The sequence below is a fragment of the Lagopus muta genome, chromosome 2 (genome assembly GCF_023343835.1).
Source record: "Lagopus muta isolate bLagMut1 chromosome 2, bLagMut1 primary, whole genome shotgun sequence".
In the NCBI taxonomy this organism is placed as follows: domain Eukaryota; kingdom Metazoa; phylum Chordata; class Aves; order Galliformes; family Phasianidae; genus Lagopus; species Lagopus muta.
The window spans coordinates 30350034-30369256 of NC_064434.1; the positions used below are offsets into that span (position 1 = coordinate 30350034).

At 36.7% G+C, this 19223-nt stretch overlaps 2 protein-coding genes across 5 annotated transcripts in view; both read left to right on the forward strand.

Moving 5' to 3' along the window:
• The window catches only part of MYO6 (myosin VI), a 770453-nt gene that overhangs the window by 614372 nt on the left and 136858 nt on the right, over positions 1-19223 (forward strand). The window lies entirely within an intron of this gene.
• Positions 1-19223, forward strand: part of SENP6 (SUMO specific peptidase 6) — a 70515-nt gene that overhangs the window by 23960 nt on the left and 27332 nt on the right. For 2 of the 3 annotated variants that reach the window (XM_048935669.1, XM_048935667.1), the window contains exons 4-7: positions 810-952; positions 5525-5626; positions 15113-15183; positions 16544-16686. In XM_048935669.1, the coding sequence (XP_048791626.1) occupies positions 810-952; positions 5525-5626; positions 15113-15183; positions 16544-16686 (459 nt within the window). Of the gene's footprint in view, positions 1-809; positions 953-5524; positions 5627-9434; positions 9456-15112; positions 15184-16543; positions 16687-19223 lie in introns of all 3 variants that reach the window. The other variant, XM_048935666.1, reaches the window with a different exon arrangement.

Genomic DNA, 19223 nt, shown 5'->3' on the forward strand with positions numbered 1-19223 from the left:
TGCATACATGTGTATATACAGGCAAAACTCATGCTTTTTGTGGTTTTTGAAATAGCTTATTACTGCAGGGATGGTTCATAATGCTTTGAAAGTATCACTGTTTTATTTAGCAAGGAATCCCACTACTTAAGAGCATTTTACTACATTTACAGAAAATGAATTGTTTCAGACATTAGAGTTTTTTAGAAGTTATTTTACACTTCTTGGTTCTGTGAGACAGATGCAAATTTGAGGGTGATTGTATCCAATGACTTCCCTTGTCATTGGAATGGGAGACCTTCTGGAAAAGTCATTTTGTTCTGTTTGTCTCACTGAATTTCAGTTTTCTCAAAACATGCCTTTCCCATTATTCTGCATCTGAAAGGTGACATACCTTGTATCTAAGGTATGCATACAACTTTAGTGCCAGCATTCTAGATATGAAGCAGGTTAGCTTTGTTGTGTATATTTTTTCATGTTCATCTGAGAGGCATAAAGCTGTTTCACATGTAAAATATTTAATAAATAGGCTGTCTGGAAAAGAATAACTAGAGAACTTGTAGAATTCTGTTCTCCAGGATGAAAAATTACATAGAGGGGAACTCTATAGTCAATCATGTTTGTACAATGAGCTTCAGAAGAATTTCTAAGAAGTTAAAAACAAGACTTCCATTCAAATTGGCTTCTGGGTAGATTGTACATAAAATTTTGTCAAAGCGATCTGAAAATGAAGCCAAAGTAGTATTTCTATAAATATAATGTTTTGTTTTTACTTTTTTACTTTTTATACAAGTATTGTATTGTAATGCACATGAATTCTGTTGTTACAGTCCTTTCGTTGTCGGCCTGGAGCTGTCGGCATCAGTGGTGATTCCATAAAAACATACGCGAGGCGAGGCAAAGCTGCAAGCTTGAGACCTTTTAAAGGGAATGCAATTGGCCTCAACATGATGGGAAATAGCAAGAAACTGAGGTACTGCATTGAGTTTTCTGTGTACTTAACTACTTAATCATTGATAAAAATTAATGACAAGTGAAGACAACTTGTAGTATGATTACATTATCTTCTGTTCATATGAGGAAACTACACTGTTCTACACTTCTGAACAAAGACAGAAGAGTAGATCATTTTCCTTCTGAAATCTTAGTAAAGCACACTAGTAAAACAATGAAAAAGATTAAAATAAAGTGAGAGCTTTTGCATTTGTTGGTGCTTTACCAGTGTTGTCTGAATGAACTATTGTTTTCCTCTATACAGTGCTAGCAGAAGAGTATTTCTAATGTCTTATAAGACTGATCACTTAATTTAATGTGTAACAGAAAGTGATACGTTCATATAATTTCTCTGGAAGAATTTCATATTGCTAGATTACTCTTGGTGTGGTTACTTTTGCAGGAATGAATAGATCCTTATCCAGCTATAACTTTGCCAGTCATCAGATATTTAATGCCTATGTAATTATATGAGGAGTAGAGCATCATTGGTTAGTGGGACTTACGACAGAGTCACTTCAGAAAGTAAATCCTACATTTGTAGTGTGATGTGTGTGCTCTCCTGCTCTTCAGTCATTGAACCTGATGTATAGGGAACAAATCCTGAATTTCCAGTCTGAACTGATCCTTCAGATTCTTACGGAAGAATGAATGCATAAATTACAGATACTTTCGGCAAAATAAAGGCTTTTTGTCTTAACGTTGTAACTATAACCTATTTACATGTGTTAATCTGTCTTGTTCAGCAATGTTGTGACAGCTTACACCATATCTTAACCGATTGTAATGCAAGTCCCTAATGTAGTTCGTCTGTAGCATGTGTATGGTCTTAAATTCGTTTATTATTTTTTTATCAAAGAAAATACAAATTAAGAAACAAAAAAAACCCAATTCTTAGGGATCCTGAAGTTTCTTCTGTAACTGAAATTAAAAAAATAAATGCATGTGGATAAATAGTTGCTGAAGTGCTAAGCATTTAATTCCAACATTCCGTTGTTTGTGTTGGATCTACCTTCCATTGACAGATACTACTATAAACCTAAAACCAGAAAATTTAGAAAACTCAACTAAAAAAAGTTAAATCTGTTGGATGTGTGTCACCTTACTGAAAGATCCCATCTTCTATTTTGAAAGCCAGCAACCACCTTTTGCCTGCTACTGAGCTGCACGAAGTTACGTGGAAAGTATAAATATCCACCTTCTCCTTAAGAAACAGTCATTAATGGATGAATTTATTGGGAGAGAAGGGATAGGAGTCGGCCGTTGTGACTGATGTAAACAATTGACTTTTGATTAATTTTGATTAACGCTGGTATTACTGATCATTGTCTACTGACTCCTATTTGAATTTTGCAAAATCAGTTTGCTTGGAAATGTGATTATGCTGCAAGCCATTGCCTCAATTCAGTACTGTAACTGTGATAGTGTTATGTCTTTTGTAATCCAACAGAATCCTCAATAACTGAAGGTTCGTGATCCAGCTGCTGTAGTGAAGATTGGGTGATGTGTTAGCTTTGAGGGTGTATCATGAAAGGCGCATACTAGTGATCAGGTCTGTGTTTGAATGACTGGACTAAAGAAAATTCCAAGGATTGGTAATGCAGTTTAGCTGCTAGATGAAGTTCAAGAAGATCAGATGCCTGAGATTCTTGAGCATCTGCGCATAATGATTTTTTTTATCACAAAGTTGAAGTTTTTCAACCTTGTCTGCAGAGTAAGAATTGAAAACTTCATATTGGTGGTTTTCATTAAGATTACTGAGAGCGTGACTCAGAAATATTAGTATTATTGTCTGTTAGTATTTCCTAAAATTCAGGAAATGAGGGTAAGGTGGTAAGGATAGAAGGATGCAGAGCTAATGAGAAGAAATTTTCCTTAAGCAGCTCTACTTGCATGAAGGATATTTTAAACCAACCCATAGTTTTTACCTGTTGTTTGGTGTTGTACAACAAGGCATGTGTTTTAAACAAATTTAGTATCAAACCCTAATTTAGCTGCTTTTTTTTTTTTTTAATTTGTTGTAAGATCTCATTTTGGATTGCTCATTTCTTTGCCAGTTTTTAATAACTTACATCAAAGGTTCTCATGATAAAAACCCTTAGATTTTCTTTTTGGTAATGTTTAGTTGAAGTTATTCAATGACCAGCCGAATTAATGTAGTCTGTAATAGTGTTCTGTGTTTCTGAAATGCTGTGCTCGGTTACTTCTAGATGTATCCCTTGTTGTCAGTGCAAGATTTCTCTGTGCTTTGACTTCTTAATCTGCGATGTTCCCAAGCTAGCAGGATCAACTGATCTAATGTGATAGTGTAACCTGTTTTTCTTCAGAGCCTAGACTCTTAAGTGATGTGGTGTTGTCATTGTAGTCTAACTTTGAGATTTCTAGAGTGTTTGTTCTTTGGACATACTTTCTGACAAGTTTCAATGTTCTATGATTTTCTTGAAGCTGTGCTGAAGCTTGCAAGGGCAATTTCTGTTTGGTTGTGGCTGTGCTGCAACTTGCTACATTTCTGATGAAATTCTCTGATGATTCTGTCTGTACTGATTATGTTCTATTCTAAGACTAAGATCGTAGAGCAGATAGTATTTTACAGCTGTCCTACTTGGAAAGATATCTGACTCCATATGAAACGATTAAGTGTACCATCTAGAACAGTCTGCTTTGACTCAAATCTGATCACCCAGCAGACTGTGATGTTCTCTTCCAGCGCCTACAGGAGTGTCTCACTACTTGAGTGTGAGGCACAAAGCAGAAGCACTGCTAAATGGCTTTATCTGCTGCGGAAACATAAGACTGGAAGTCTCCAAATCATGATAGTTTGGCAAAGCTCAGATACAACAGATAAAATCATGAAACATAATGAATGTTTCAAGTTTTACTTGCTTGTTTTAAACCGTGCAACTCTTTAGCATTTGAGAAGAAATTCCTGCGTTCTCCCTGTGTTTTCTCGTCTAGTATCTCTTCATAATGAAGAGAGATTCTGGAGAGAAACCTAAAGTCAGGGAGGATCTGAGAGATGGTCAAGTATTTAGAACAGGCTGCTGTCAGGATTATATTTCTCAGGTGAACTAAACTGAAGGTTGGCTGTAAATTGGTCTAAACAACGTGCAGTCTTGGCTTAGAGGTTTGTGGGAAAGTATTTATCTTTACTTCCATGATGTTGATGATTCAATGTGATGTTTTACCATTTGGTTGGTTTAGGTAGGTCTTGTTCTGTTATATGCACAGTTCTGTTATGATCAGTGAGATTCTAACAGTCACGTTATGCTACAGTCATTCAGAAATGCTTGGAAAGCATCTAATTTTTCTTACGATATTTGGTATAAATAAAAAAAGCTAAAAATAAATTTAAAAAATTAAAACGAGGAGTTTCTTCTTCATCTTCATCTTTTGGGGGATAAAAAGGAAGGATTAGGAATTGATTTGCAGTTTTGTTGGGAAATCTGGGCCTTACGATTTCCTGATTTTTTCATTACAAGATGAATAGAGGAAACGAATATTTAGCTGAATAATACTTCTGATAAATATTTTTAATCAATTGGAATGCTTTTTCATGTTCCTTTATTTAGTACAGCTAAAACGTCCAAGTAATTTTACAACCTAAGTCTAAGTTATGTTTCCATAATTTGAAGCAATTAGTGTTACCAGCATGCAACCTGTTGCAAATTGCATGACTTTTTAAGCATTTTAAATGCAATATTGTGTGTTCTGTAGTAGAAGTGTACAGGTTAATAGTTGTCTTCACAGGACTATTGCGTTACTCATTTATCAGACAGAAAATTGTTTCTTTGTATCTCCTTTTAAAAAAAATCATAAGAGGGAGGTGTCCCTTCAGAATTACCTGGTTTATGTAATAATGAGATTAAAGCCTTGGAAGGCTTTTAATAAATGAGGAAAATGAAGAAATAGTAAAGAATATTGGGGAATATACTACTTCTGTGCAGAGCCCTGTCAGGATAGTTCAGCAGCGTCTTTCCTTTTTGAGCTGTGGTGCGTTGTTTCAGCTACCAGCCATCTTACTGCCACACATCTGCTGTGTTTGCTTTCCCTAAGGAGTAGTGATATCTGAGAACTTCCCAAACGTACAGTTCAGTCTGTTTGTATGTTACGCAGTATAAATCTTCTTGATTGCATTAAATGCTTTGTCTTAGAAAAATGTGTAGATGGGAAAATTAAGTTAATTATAAATGCTTATATCTCATTTCAAAAAGACAGTATTGGAGTGAGGAGATTGAGCAAAGGAGAGCTGGTTCACAGGTGTTTTGAATAGTGATAAAATTTGATTTAAAAAAATGTTAACCTTCTTGGGGGGAAAAAGGTGAGCATTCTTATCTGTCTGTTTTATTCTGCGATCTAATGCTTTTATGACTACTGAATATGAGCTAACAAATGACATTATTGATTCAGAAGTAATTTGTTGATTGTTTTTATGTGACTATTGTAAAAGTAGGGCAGCACAATTTTTAACTGTAAGCGCTGTAAAAACAAAAAAACAAACAAGAAAAACCCCAACAGAATATTTTCTTAAACCGTTTTTTCTGTACTTTTGCAGTGAAAATGCTCAGAATGTGTCTTGTCCTGTAACTGTGGTACATGGTAGACGCTTTCACCATGCGCATGCACAGACAACAGGAGTAAAAACAGCAGCCCAAAGGTAGGACTAAGTGGATTTGTTTATCCAGGTGTTCCTGTTGTAGGAAGTTATTTCTGGTTTTGTACATAATTGTTTTCCTTATGCTGTGAAGTGTTTTAAGGAAACATAATTACATGGTGCATACTTGAGCGTGAACCTTGATCTCAATTAATGAAGCTTATTGTTTATAACTCATTGCATAACTTCTTAGAGATTACTGATGCTAAAGCATGCTGACAAACATTCAATGGGAGAATACCTGATGAAAATACGTTGAGAAGACACTTTGCAATAGACATAGCATGCAGTAGAACTTAATGTAACTGGCAATGTGATAATCAAATAATATTTCAAAGAAAATTCTGGCTGTGTAAGGCCTACTTAACAATTAAGCAATAGATGTGATGGTCATGTCTTTAAATACAGTGTAAAATGTATAAACTGGTCCAGTTCACAGAAGTGAGATTTTACACTTATATTAATATCTGTTGGAATAGATTATAGAAAACTACGGGATTTTACTCAACCATGTTGATTTAAACATTGTTATTTTGAAACTCAGAGCATACCACATTTTTAATAATACGAGTGGTTCGGACTTCTCATATGCAAACATTTTCACAAACATATGAGCTAACATGCGAGCATTAAGAAATTTTCTTCTAAAATTTGTCCATTCGAAGCCCCTTTTATGGGTTTTATGAATCTCCACTGACCTCAGCATTTTGTAACCTCATTTTTCTGCCCTTATTTTTTTTTTTTTTTCCTTTGTGTATGTGTGTAAATTTTTGGGGTCATGAAGATCATATGCGGGCATCGTCCTGTTTTTTGTACCACTTCCCTCATTTTCACATCTGTCTTCAGAATAACAGAGACCATGTACAAATGTGAATGAGTGATGTGATCCAAGTGCAGAGGGTAATCTGGCACTGAGGAAGCAAACCAAAAATGGATTTTACATTTCAGTCTCTGAGAACATACACCATTGTTGCACCCTTCCATTTCTACCTACGCTGTGGCCTGTAAAGGGCAAACAGCACAGACACTTCCCTTTAGTTCTCAGTAGTAGCGGATGCAGCAGTAATGTCATGGCTTTTTTCTATTTCTTAACATCACTGTGAGACAAGGATCTCTGAAGAGGATTGGTAGAGTTTTTCCCGGGAATTAAATTAGAAGACAATGTTTATGTTGTCAGTACGATTTAGACTGCACCACCTATGCTCTTGTTATATGCAGTCCTTTTTAGAACAGTTTTGTTCAACATCCTGTTGAGAAAAGCGTGAGGCATCTTTAAACGTTTATGCAGTTACCCTTCATTTTTCCTTTTCTTCCTTTAAAAAAAAAATAATTGAGGTATAAAAGCTAATCAGAATTACTTAAAGTGGACAGAAAACCGCATGAGAGAGCTCTTGTCCCTAACAACATTAGCGTACTGATTAAACTTCTGTTATGAAATGGTTTTTCAAAGCAGCCTATGGAGATGGATTTGTCTTACCTGACATCCCTGAGGCACCATCAGTGTGTAGATTTCTGAGTAGTGCCTCTTTTTTCCACTTTTGCAGTTGAAAGATGTTTGATGGCTTATTTGTTTGGGCCGTTGAATTCATTGCTTAAATTTAAAAGGGCTGAATCTGGCCAGAATGCCTTGATCTTAATCATGGGGGGATATTTGACTTGCCTACCTGCCTTTTTGCACCAATGAGAGATGTGTTGGTTTTTTAATAAGCTTTTAACATAATGTGGGAGGAAAAGAAAGTAGTGACCTTGTATGTGTGACATACAGAGAGAAAACTAATGCGTAATATAAGCAAGTTGAATACTGCATGAAGTAATTGGTAAAAATCATATTGGTTGTTTCTAAATAAATGTACTTCTGGGATTGTTATTTTACTTCATTTACATTAACTCCACATAATTAATGCTTATTGTCAAGAATGTTTTTGGTCTCTCAGAGGTGGGAAATAGTCATAAAAATTCTAAGTAATGTTTTGCAACTGGGGAATTGCAGATCAGTGTTATCCGACTGATTTGTATTTAGAATTTAAGGGTGAGCTTTCCAGAGGATTTTTAATTTCATTATCTTTTGCCAATTGATTTGACTGACGACTCTTTGAATGCTTCTAAATCTATTTATGAGTTAGCAGATAGAAGATGGGCTCATGCCATACCGTTTTTCCCCTGAGGCAAGAGGTTCCTAATGCTGCTTAATCTGGAAGGTCTATATTTATGAGTTAGAAAATGGTAGTTATTAGAAAGGAATATGTGCAGAAAACGTAACCAGTTGTAAAATTCCAGGTAGATCAAGACAAAGAAAGTTGGTAGCGTGGAAACAGTTCTAAGGTGTTATTGTTTTCTTTTCTTGTGTAAATTTACAGGTGTTGACAAAGTTTTGTTTCTAGATTTTTTCCTGTATGTTGATCATTTTCGTTATGAAGAAAAAAATTTTAACAAACCTAACATATTGTTCTTAAATCTGTATTGAGTTACTGAATTGGTAAAATAAAAATAAGAACAAATTACTTCTGAGTAGGTTTTGTCTCTGGCGCTGACATGACTGAATCTTACGGTTCCTTGAGTGGGGTCACATAGGGCATTCTAATTGTGAAACCCCACGGAGTTGAGTTTGGAGCTTCTGTGATATGTGCTGTGTTTCTCATCTTTTCCTCTGACTTGATTGCACATGCATGTTAATTTAAATTCTAGCTGAATATCTGTTGCGCTGATATTTCAAATATGTGATTTCAATACAAAAAAAAAAAGCGTTTCAAAATAATATTTTGATAAATATTATTCATATTTTTTCCAGTGGAATCTTGGGATGAAATTGAACTTTATTCACTTCTGATGCAAGAGATTTTCAGATATAGCCTGGTGTTGTGGTTGGTTCAAACAGATGTTGCTTCATTTAATGGACTCATAGTTCTGTCTTACGCTATTGACTGACTGTTCTCTAAGACTTGGCATTGGAAGAGCGTGCTATGTACAGCATGGCTAACCAATCTTAATGCACGACTTGCATGAAGCAATTTGTGGGGACACTGCTTGTTACGATTCTGGGCTCTGCTGAGGATTGCCATCTCTTAATCGTTCTAAGATGCAAAATGGAGATATTTATTTCAATGCATTATATTAATAGGGGATTTTAAAACAAGCAGGTGAGGCATTTAGTGTAATGACAGTGTGCAGTATATTTTTTCTGCAATCTTTCAGTTTCTTTATCACTTAACATTCTTTACAGTGCCTGTATTGTACTTGCAAACAGTTAATCCAAGCTACACATTTGCTGTGCCAAGAATATAAAGATACTGGAAAATGGCTACGTTTGGAGGTGGTTTGGATCTAACTGGATTCATAAACTCAGATGTGATCTACCCAAAAGTTTGTAAAGTCAACCTCCAGTTGTGATATTTTTAAGCCACTTAACTGCAGCATTTACTGATCATCCCATCTTCTCAAACATTAAGTGTTCAAATAGTTTTTTAATTCCCTTTACTCTCTTCCCAGAATACCAGGCATTTTACAGATCGTATGTGGATTTTTTTCTTCAGAATTTGTTCAGAATTAAATTTTATACACTGAAAAGGGGGCAAGTAGCATTTAGCCTACTGACATTTGCTTTCTGAGAAGTAATTCTTGTTTGTGCATTTATAGTTACTGTTGCAAAAATGCTGTGAATAATAATAATAATGCTCATTTGAAAGCTAGTGCAGTGAGTACAGGAGGCAGTGAAACTGTTACAGCTTACATCTAATAACTTTTGAATTTAGTGATGTGCAACACATGTGGGGCTTTGCATCTTATGTGTTTTTTTCTTTTTTCATATTTTAAGCAATCTGGACCGAAAGGAAAGGTAAGCTTGCTGTTGATGAAATGAGCATGGCAATGAGCATTAAGAAAATCAGCTGAATTAATATTGTATCAATGCTAATTAAAAAATAATCCAGTCAGTCATAACTATGTGAGGGATTTGTTTGCTTTGGTTTTTTTTTTCTTGATAAAAGATGATAATGAGACCACAAAAAGAACCTTTACATCCATTTCTGAATAACACCATGTTGCAGTGAACTTTGGGTATATTTCTACTGGAAATCTGTGTTGGGGGAAGGGGAAGGGTATGGATGTCCATATTATTAAAAGAGATAAGTTTTTAACTTTCTCTGGAGTTTCATTCCAAAGCCTTCTTTGAGTAACAAAGTTTATGTAATAGAATGTTTCTGAGGCATATCTTAGTAGATTGTTTGACAACTTAAACTCTTAGCTCTTATTTTTTCGTCTTGGTTTGAGTAGTATTAAAGGCTTTTATTGTATTACTGCATACATTCTGCTAATAAAGTGTGTATGTGAAAGCAGTTAACTGAAGAAGTGTTAGCAAGAACAGATACACTGTAAGGCTTGTCGCATGTTTGTCAAATGCTCGACATCTCTTTTAGTGCCTGTGTTTTTTCATTTAGCAGCATATTTTGTGTTTCGTTTTGTTGGTAATAATCTATTCACTTTATTTATATATCTGTATGTGGTTTTGGCAGTATAAGCTTGATATCAGGTTTATCAGATTGTTTAAAATACATCTATAATGTTTAACCAGTAACAATATAAAACAAATCTATTTTAGATATGTTTTTTTTTTCAATTCACAGTTTTGTAGATTTATTTCAAATTTAGTAGTAAAATCAGGCATTTTTGTTTAACTACCTTTTTTATTAGTTAAAGAGAGTAACAAAGGAGTACTGACCAGTCAGCTTTAGCCCTCTTGCAAGGAATAGAATAGAGTAGTTCAGTTGGAAGGGACGTGCAAAGATCATCACATCCAACTTTCAAACAATTTCAAGGCTAATCAGAGTTAAAATGTATCATTAACAGTGTTATCCAAACGCCTCTTAATCATGGATGGGAGCAGGAAGTCAACCATCTCTTTAGGAGGCCTTGTTCTAGTTTATAGCTACTCTATCAGTGAAGTTTTTCCTAGTGTCTAATGAACCTGCTGTAACACAGATTTAAACCATTAAGATGTTTGGTCATCCCTTTTACTGGCCTGGCTTTGATTTCACGTACTTCTTCCTTGTTTTTCTTTGTTCTGTGTTTGTTATTGATCAACCATTTGGTCATTAATGCTTTTAATTTGGTACTCTATGCCCTAAGAAAACTAGGACTGAGTCACATTCTGGTGATCTTAAATTTTCCCTTTGGAATCCCTGCTTGTTCCTTCTTTATTAGATACAATGTGTAGATAGTCTGGCATTTTCAGCTGTTTGATCACTAAGGAAGACTACTAGTTTGAGTTTCATTAACAGGATTTAACAGCAAAAAGGTATTTGTTTTGAAGTGCTTTATGCATTGTAATATTCTGTAATATTGTTTTCTTTTCCAAACTATTGAAATTCTTTTCCAAATAGTCTTTTTAAAGATAGATGAGTAGATGACTTATTCATCTTTTAAAGCATGTATTTCCATTCTGCATTCTGTTTTATGTTTATACACAAACTGTTCACTGTGTTAAGTACTTCACTGTAGAATGTATCAATGGATCTGCCACTGTTCAAAAGACAGCACATTTTTGTGCTGAAGAAGTCTTTGTTTAGCAGTAAAAACTATGTGCTGATAGTAGTCCTTGCCTTTTTGTTTGTATGGGTTTCTTTGGTTGAGTTTGGGTTTTTTCTTCAGTTTTCTTCAGGAATTGGCTGGATGGCTGCACTCAGACTTGTGGTCAATGGCTTATGTCCGAGTGGAGACCCATAATGAGTGGCATTCCTCAGGGATTGTTTTGGGACCAGTGCTATTAACATCTGCATTTTGGTCACAACAATCTCAGACAACCCTACAGGCTTGGAGAGGAATGGCTGGAAAGCTGCCTGATGAAAAGGGACCTTGGTGTACTGATGGACAGTTGGCTGAATGTGAGCCAGCAGTGTGCCCAGGTGGCCAAGAAGGCCAATGGCATCCTGGCTTGTGTCAGGAATGGTGTGGTGAGCAGGACCAGGGAAGTCATCCTGCCCCTGTACTCAGCACTGGTGAGGCCTCACCTCAGGTACTGAGTTCAGTTTTGGGCACATCAGCACAGAAAGGACATTGAGGTGCTGGAGCAGGTCCGAAGAATGGCAACAAGGCTTGTGAAGGGCTTGGAGAAAATGGCCCACGAGGAGCGACTGAAGGAACTGGGGCTGTTTAGTCTGAGGAAGAGGAGGCTGTGGGAAGACTTTATTGCTCTGTTCCAATATCTGAAAGGTGCTTACAGCAAAAGTGGGGTTGGTCTCTTCTCACGGATGACAGGTGACAGGACAAGGGGAAATGGCCTTCAGTTGCTCCAGGGTTATATATCAGGAAAAATTTCTTTACAGAAAGGATTTTTAAGTGCTGGAATAGGGTCCCTGGGAAGGTGGTTGAGTCACCATCCCTGGATGTGTTAAAAAAAAAAAAACAAACTGTTTGGATGTGGTGCTCAGGGACACGATTTAGTGGAGGGTTGTTAGAGTTTGAGTAGTATGGTTAGGTTGCAGTTAGACTTAATGATCTTTAAGGTCTTTTCCAACCTGAGCAATGCCATAATTCTGTGATCTTTGTAGGCAACATGGACAGTGAGATCAAGTGCATTCTCATTAAGTTTGCAGATGACACCAAGCTGAGTTGTGCAGTTAGTGCAGTAGAGGGAAGGGATGTATCCAGGGAGACCTGGACAGGCTTGATAGGTGGGCCCAAGCCAACCACATGAAGTTCAATAAAGCCAAGTGCAAGGTTCTGCATCTGGGTCAGGGCAGTCTCCAGCACAGACACAGGCTGGGCAGAGAATGGTTTGAGAGCAGCCCTGAGGTCCCTGAGGGATTGTCTGTTGATGAAATATTCAACATGAGCTGGCAGTGTGCACTTGCAACCCAGAAGGCCAGCCGTATCCTGAGTTGCATCAAAAGAAGTGTGACCAGCAGGTCTAGGGAGGTGATTCTGCCCCTCTACTCTGTTCTTGTGAGACCCCACCTGGAGAATGCGTCCAGTTCTGGGGCCCTAACACAGCAAGGACTTGTTGGAGCAAGTCCAGAGGAGGGTCACAAAGATCATCAGAGGGCTGGAGAACCTCCACTGTGAGTATGAACTGAGAGAGCTGGGGCTCTTCAGCCTAGGGAAGACTCTGGGGAGACCTTATAGTGGCCTTCCAGTACCTGAAGGGGGCCTGCAGGAAAGCTGGGGAGGGATTTTTATAAGGACAGACAGGTAGTGACAGGATGAGGGGAAATTGTTTTAAACTGGAAGAGGGTGGGTTTACACTATTAAGGAAGACTACTGTGAGGGTGGTGAGACACTGTAACAGGTTGCCTGGAGGTTGTGGATGTCCTGTCCCTGGAAGCATTCGGGGCCAAGCTGGATGGGACTTTGAGCAACCTGATCTAGTAGGAGTTGTCCCTACCTATAGCAGGGAAGGGGAGACAAACTAGATGATCTATGGATCCAAGTTGAAGGAGAGAAGATTTAGGTTGGATGTTAGGGGGAAGTTCTTTACAAGGAGAGTGGTTAGGCCCTGGAACGGGCTGCCCAGGGAGGTTGTGGATGCCCCATCCTTGGACGTGTTTAAGGCCAGGTTGGACGGGGTCCTGGGCAACCTGATCTGAATGTGTATGTTTGGTGGCCCTGCTAGGCAGGGGGGTTGGAACTACATGATCCTTGAGGTCCCTTCCAACCCGGGTGATTCTGTGATTCTGTGATCTGTGATCTTAAAAAAGGTCCCTTCCAACCCAAACCATTGTGTGATTCTAAGTGGAGAAAAGATAGTGGAGTTTTGAATAGCAGAAGAGACAGAAGCTGATGTATTAGCAGCCAACAGGGAAATGTCTGTGAAATGTCCATAGTGTTAAGGCACGTTACACTAGAGAAGTAACAGTAGTCCAGCTGAAGTCTTTCTGTGCCCAGTGCAGGAGTGCAGGTAGCTTGGGTAACAAACAGGATGAGTTGGAAGTCACTGTGTGCCTAGAGTACTGTGATCTAAACACTGTTAATGAAACTTGGTGGGATGAATCACACAGCTGAAGCACTGCAGTCAGTCAGTAGCTGTACACTGTTCGGGAGGGAGACAAGGAAGGAAGACTGGGACAGTTGCCCTCTCTGTGAAAAAATGGATAGGCTGCACACGGCTATCTAGAAAATGAGGAGCAGGTTGAGAGCTTATGCATAAAACTGAGGGTCCAAGCCAACAAAGGAAGCTTCATGGTTAGCATTTACTGTGTACTCCCTAAATAAGGCAAACTTGTTAACAAAGTGTTCGTTCTTCAACTACAGCAGTTCTGTCCAAGCTGTGAGCTGCATACTGCTCTGGATGACTAGTAATATGGCCTCACAAGGATGTACAATTTTAATATTATTTTGTCATTTTTAACTATTTTTCATGAGTCAGTTATGCATAGCTTAACTGAGTGTGGACTGCGCAAGTGACATCAGAGAGCTGTGGAGGGGAGGGTGCAGTGCAGGCCTATCTCCACCTCTCCTGCCTACCATACAAGTACAGTTGAATCAAAACCCATGTGATAATTTCAAAGGTCCTGATAATTTGGTTCTTCAAGAGATTACGTACTGAAACAAATTAAGATTTGTTCCTAGTTCTGGTCTGTTTCAACCGTAGATGATTTCTTTTATCAGTTGATCCCTCAAGATTTAATTGTGTTTGTTGAAGATGTTTCCTTTGCCTCCTTCACTGTTGATTTTTGTCCTTGCAATCACAGGAAGCATTATGTGATGCATGTGACCCCTTTGCACAGCAGTGAATTAAGTAGGCTACTAGCAAGGCCTACTGTATTTCAGGTGTATGGCATCTTATGTTATAACAGTAATCTACAGCTGTGGATCAGTGCATGAGCAGGGGAATGGCTGTCGTAAGTAGTAACGAAGGTGCTGTATTTGGAATCTTAATTTGACAGTAGGATAATTTGGCATGCTTGTTTGCAACTGAAATTTTTTTTCAGGAGAATCAGATTATAATGCTTTATATGACTGAATAAAAATGTGATAGTATGCAAATTATACTGTCTAAAGTTCCCTTGTCAAATAGTTTGTCTACACAGTATTGTTTTCTTAAAGATGTAGAAATTATTTCTTCTATGCTATTTTTGTATTTGGCCACAATTTTTGACATTGCACGTCTCTCCTGTTTTGCCTGTGTATTTTCTACTTTATGTTATGGAATCTAATATTAAAATAATAGTTGTTTTCCATTTTTAGCCTTTGAAGTATCAATGTTAATAGATTATGAATATGGGGGAGGAGATATTTGCATCAGTTCTTGAAGACTTTGGTCTGAAAGTGGGACTTCAACTACTGATTATTATCAATAAGGATTTAGATCAGAAATACTCAAGGCCTTCACTGTAGCGGTTTCTAGCATTCTGATATATATTTTTTAAGTTCTCTTGTAATTGTTACTTATTCATAACTTTCAGATGCAGTTCTGATTTTTCTTTTTTTTTTGTAATTGTGCCAGAATTATAATGGTGTCTCTCCAAAGAACAACTGTACGTGTAATTTATTTTCCAGAAAAGAATACCCTCCTCAGCTTCAGAAAGTAGAAGCAGACCACATTAGGTTACCACGGCCTCAAGGACTGGGTAAGTTATCTAAGAGTACTGGAGTTCTCTTTCCTTTTAAGCAGAATTATTTTTTTTAATCAGTACTTTAGGCAGATGTATTGCCAAACTTTGAGTAATCTTTAGTATATCTTCTTGTTGGTGCAAGTATGAAAAATGTTGCTCTTTTTGACAGATTTCTACAACCTGTTCCGTGATGTTTTAATGAACTTTAACAGCATTCTAATTTAGATGCAGATGAAATTGTGTTTAGAACCAGAGAATTATTGGGTTTGAAACAGATGTCTGGAGATTATTGTCTTAACACCAAGCCCCCAACTTGTTCTTGAGTTACAGATGAGGAATTTCTGTAATACTTCTAGTATAAGCAAAATGTAGCCTGCTGAACCACACTTGGTAAGAAGTGCATTTATGCACTGAAAGAATAGGACAGCCCAGCATCAGCACTGCCCTGTATGTCGCCTAATATACACTGTTATCTCATTGGTAGAGACCATCTATGGAGATAACCTCATGCAAGAGGGAAAATGTAATTTGGTTTGAGGGGTGGAAATTGTGAAATTGGAAAGAAAAAAAATAATAATAACAATAACAATCACCATGTTCTTTTCAGCTTTGTCAATACTGATATAGATAACTTGTGAACTAGCTTGACTCTCAGTATATGAATTGAGAAAGTATTCATATATAATATTAAAATTGTAGCCTTTTAAAAACTTCAGGATGGAAACAGGAATTAAACTAGTGAATCAGACTGGCTTTTTTACATTGCACTGAAATAAGACCCTTCTTATAAACAAAATCTCGCTCTGTATGTTTTAGTTTGCAGTGAATTGTGGGCTTCTTTATTTCTGTACTCTCCTAGTATTTAAATTAATGCCCCAATATAAAACAAGTCCTGGCAGTATAATTCATTGTATTTTGCTGAGTTTTGTGAGGAAGGAATGAATCCTAAATTGCACAGAATATTTTCGTTTATTCTAAATACATTCACCAGTGGTCTCTTTGTGAAAATTACCATCAGCATCATGTAGCAGTTCCTCATCATCTTTCAGCAGAAACTTGCTTCCAATTGTAGTGAATTTGCTGTATATTCTTGAGACTCAGGCCTCCTCCAAAGACATGATGCTATAAATTGTCCCCAAGAGACACAGAAATAATAGTAATAAAACAACATTCTCAGAATTATTTGGAGGAAATTTTTCTTACCTGCTCATGATAAGAATCATGAGACATTTATTTCCATGAGTTAAACAGCGTAGTTTTTGAATGTTTTAGAGTTGTTGTTAACATTAGAGTTTGTGAAGAAATAAGACCATAAAGTAAGCACATCTGAACAGACATTTCTTGTTAACACGTTTGCATTTTTTTTTCCTCCTAGACAGTGTAATGGAAAACACAGAAGAGTCAGAGTCAGAATCTGAATCTGAAATTAAGAGAAAAGTGCAACAAAAACGTCACTGCAACTCATTTCAGTCTGACTTGTCACTATCTTCAGCAAAAAAAGGCTTGACCCAGTTGAAGGTGGGCTAGATTTAAAAAACAAACAAAACCACATAAACTTTGGCTTAATTTTCAGTCTTTATGCGTATTTTAAAAACCAATTTTGAAATAAGTCAGTACTCCAAACATCTGTAAGAGATAGGAGAAAGATGTAAACATTCTAAAAAGTACATATATAAGTTTCAAGAAGTTAAGATGGTTTCTTTCTCACTGAAACCAGCAGGCATGCAAATGGAATTTTCTTGCCTAAATGCAGGCAGCCAGAATTTTTTCTGAATGTCAGATGCAAGTTGTCTTGGAAATTCTTCTTTCCATGTTTCTTATTAGATTACTATACAAGATTTGTAATGCACATGTTCAGATCTTGCTGCCTATCAAAGTGGAATAACTTGGAAGGGGATCATGGTAAAAATTAAACAGATCTATGATTACTATATATAATCAGCTTTGTTTTCTCCTGTGTTTCAGTCACTCAGTCAACCTGTATTTCTTCATTGGAATGAAACACTTGACACTACTGTTAGACATTTCAATTATATTACTGCTTTATTAACTAAATATATAATGTTACTGGATGTTTTGATTGGTGAGCTTTTCAACTACAGATGCATTGAACTTCACAATATTTAAATAAACACTCTATAAAATCTATAACAAAGCAGTTAAAAAAAAACAACAACAACAACAAAAACCTTAAAAGACATTGATGCTTAGTTTATGTTCCTTTAAAGAAGTGAAACAGTCGTTACATGTTGTGTCTTGTCAGGTAAGGGACAAAAGCGGGAAAATCTTGTAGGTTGAAAATGTTAAAAAATAAAAAAAATTAAAAAAAAATTAAAAAAAAAAAGTAAAAGAAATCTTGTTACGACCTTGATAAAGCAGTGTAGTGAAGTTTCATTCAGAGGATCTAAAAAACATTATCTTTTAATGTGTAGAGGTTTTTGGGTTTTTTTTTCTTTTTTTTTTTTTTTTCGTTACAAGTTATGTGATGAATCAGCTCGGGAGAAGGGAGAGCAGCCTCATCGTTTGTGGATGGACTTTGATCTTTGTAGGCTGTCTTGCAGCAAATTCTGGTCTAGCTGGAGGGCTGTATGCATGTAGAAGTGAAGTTTGCTTTCATACTATTCCTTCCTATTACAAAGCCATGTTAGTGAGCTCTAGAACCACTTGCCACACATGGGAAGAGCACACTAGAACTGTTCTAGATGAGAATCTTTGGGCCAGGCCATGTGCAGCTAACCACATAGCTATAGTGAGCTGGTCTTCTGTGTCTCTGATGGAAAAAGTGGTGGACTTGATTACATTGTTTCAGGGTCTTGATTTAATTTCTAAAACCACCAGACAGATTGTGCTTGTAAAAAGAATTTAATAATTACATTGTTTGCTTTTTGCTGTTTATGTCTTGGAAGTGTGTAGAGTTGAGAACGCTGAGTTCATAAATGGAAAGTTACTCCTTCTCAGACACAAGAGCTCTGTGCTTGTAGTAAAATTGTCAAACAGTAATCCTAAAAAGGGAATAGAACCTATCTTTTTTTTCCACAATGCGTTAGGAGAGATTAATAATGATGTGGCCTCACAAATTGTATCAAACAGGTTGATTTAAGTTAAACCCGTAATTCAGCAGGTGCCTAAATTTCATTTTACGTGAAGCTTACAAGATATGTCCTTAACTTTGTTTCTTGTGCTGCCCAATGCCAGCAAGTGCAAGAAGTGTAGCACAAAGCCAGGTTAACCTTTACTCCAATACCTCAGGGTTGATTAGAGGATCCTAGAGGATCCCTTATGATTGCTGTTTGTGGATACGCTTTTCTGCATGTAGGGCCTATTGTGTTAACTTGAGCCTTGTGTTTTGAGTAGGAGCATTACTTTTCAGCAATTTAACAGATACAGAGGAGGAGGTATTATAATAGATGTGTTAAGGAGAGAATTCTGTTGCTGTGAATTACAAGTTTGTGGATGAATATGGAAGTCAGAAAAAAATCTCACTGCAACTGATATTATTAGCAGAACTCTAGTATTTTTGATGACAAACAATGCTTTTTTAAAGGTTTTGTAGGCTTTTAAGACATGTTTTATGCATCTGTCCTGAACTTCTTCATGACAGTGTGCTTTTTCATGAACCATTCATTGCCAGAGTATCTAAATGAATGGAACCTTTGAAAAATTAAGGAGTGTTAATTGTGGTTTCATGACAAGGAATTGTAAACAACCAACTACTTTTCAGGCAAAATACAAATGGTTTTCATCTTCTTACAGCATAACAGGTTGCACTTTGTAGTTATTAAAAATTTACAGAAGTTTTATGAGATGGAGGATTTTGTTTCGTATGTCCTTACTGAAAAAAAAAGCTGAAATTTTGCAAAAATTTTATATGTTACAGACCTAGCTCAAAAGTTTATAATATTTGTTTTATGGATGCTTTAATATTCAAGTTACAACACATACATACATGTAGAAAACATCTACTTAAGTAGTTATTAATCTTGACATAGAGTCCAACTTAAAAAAAAAAAAAAAAAAAAAGGAGTTTGCCCTTTTTAATTAGCCATGGGTGCCCC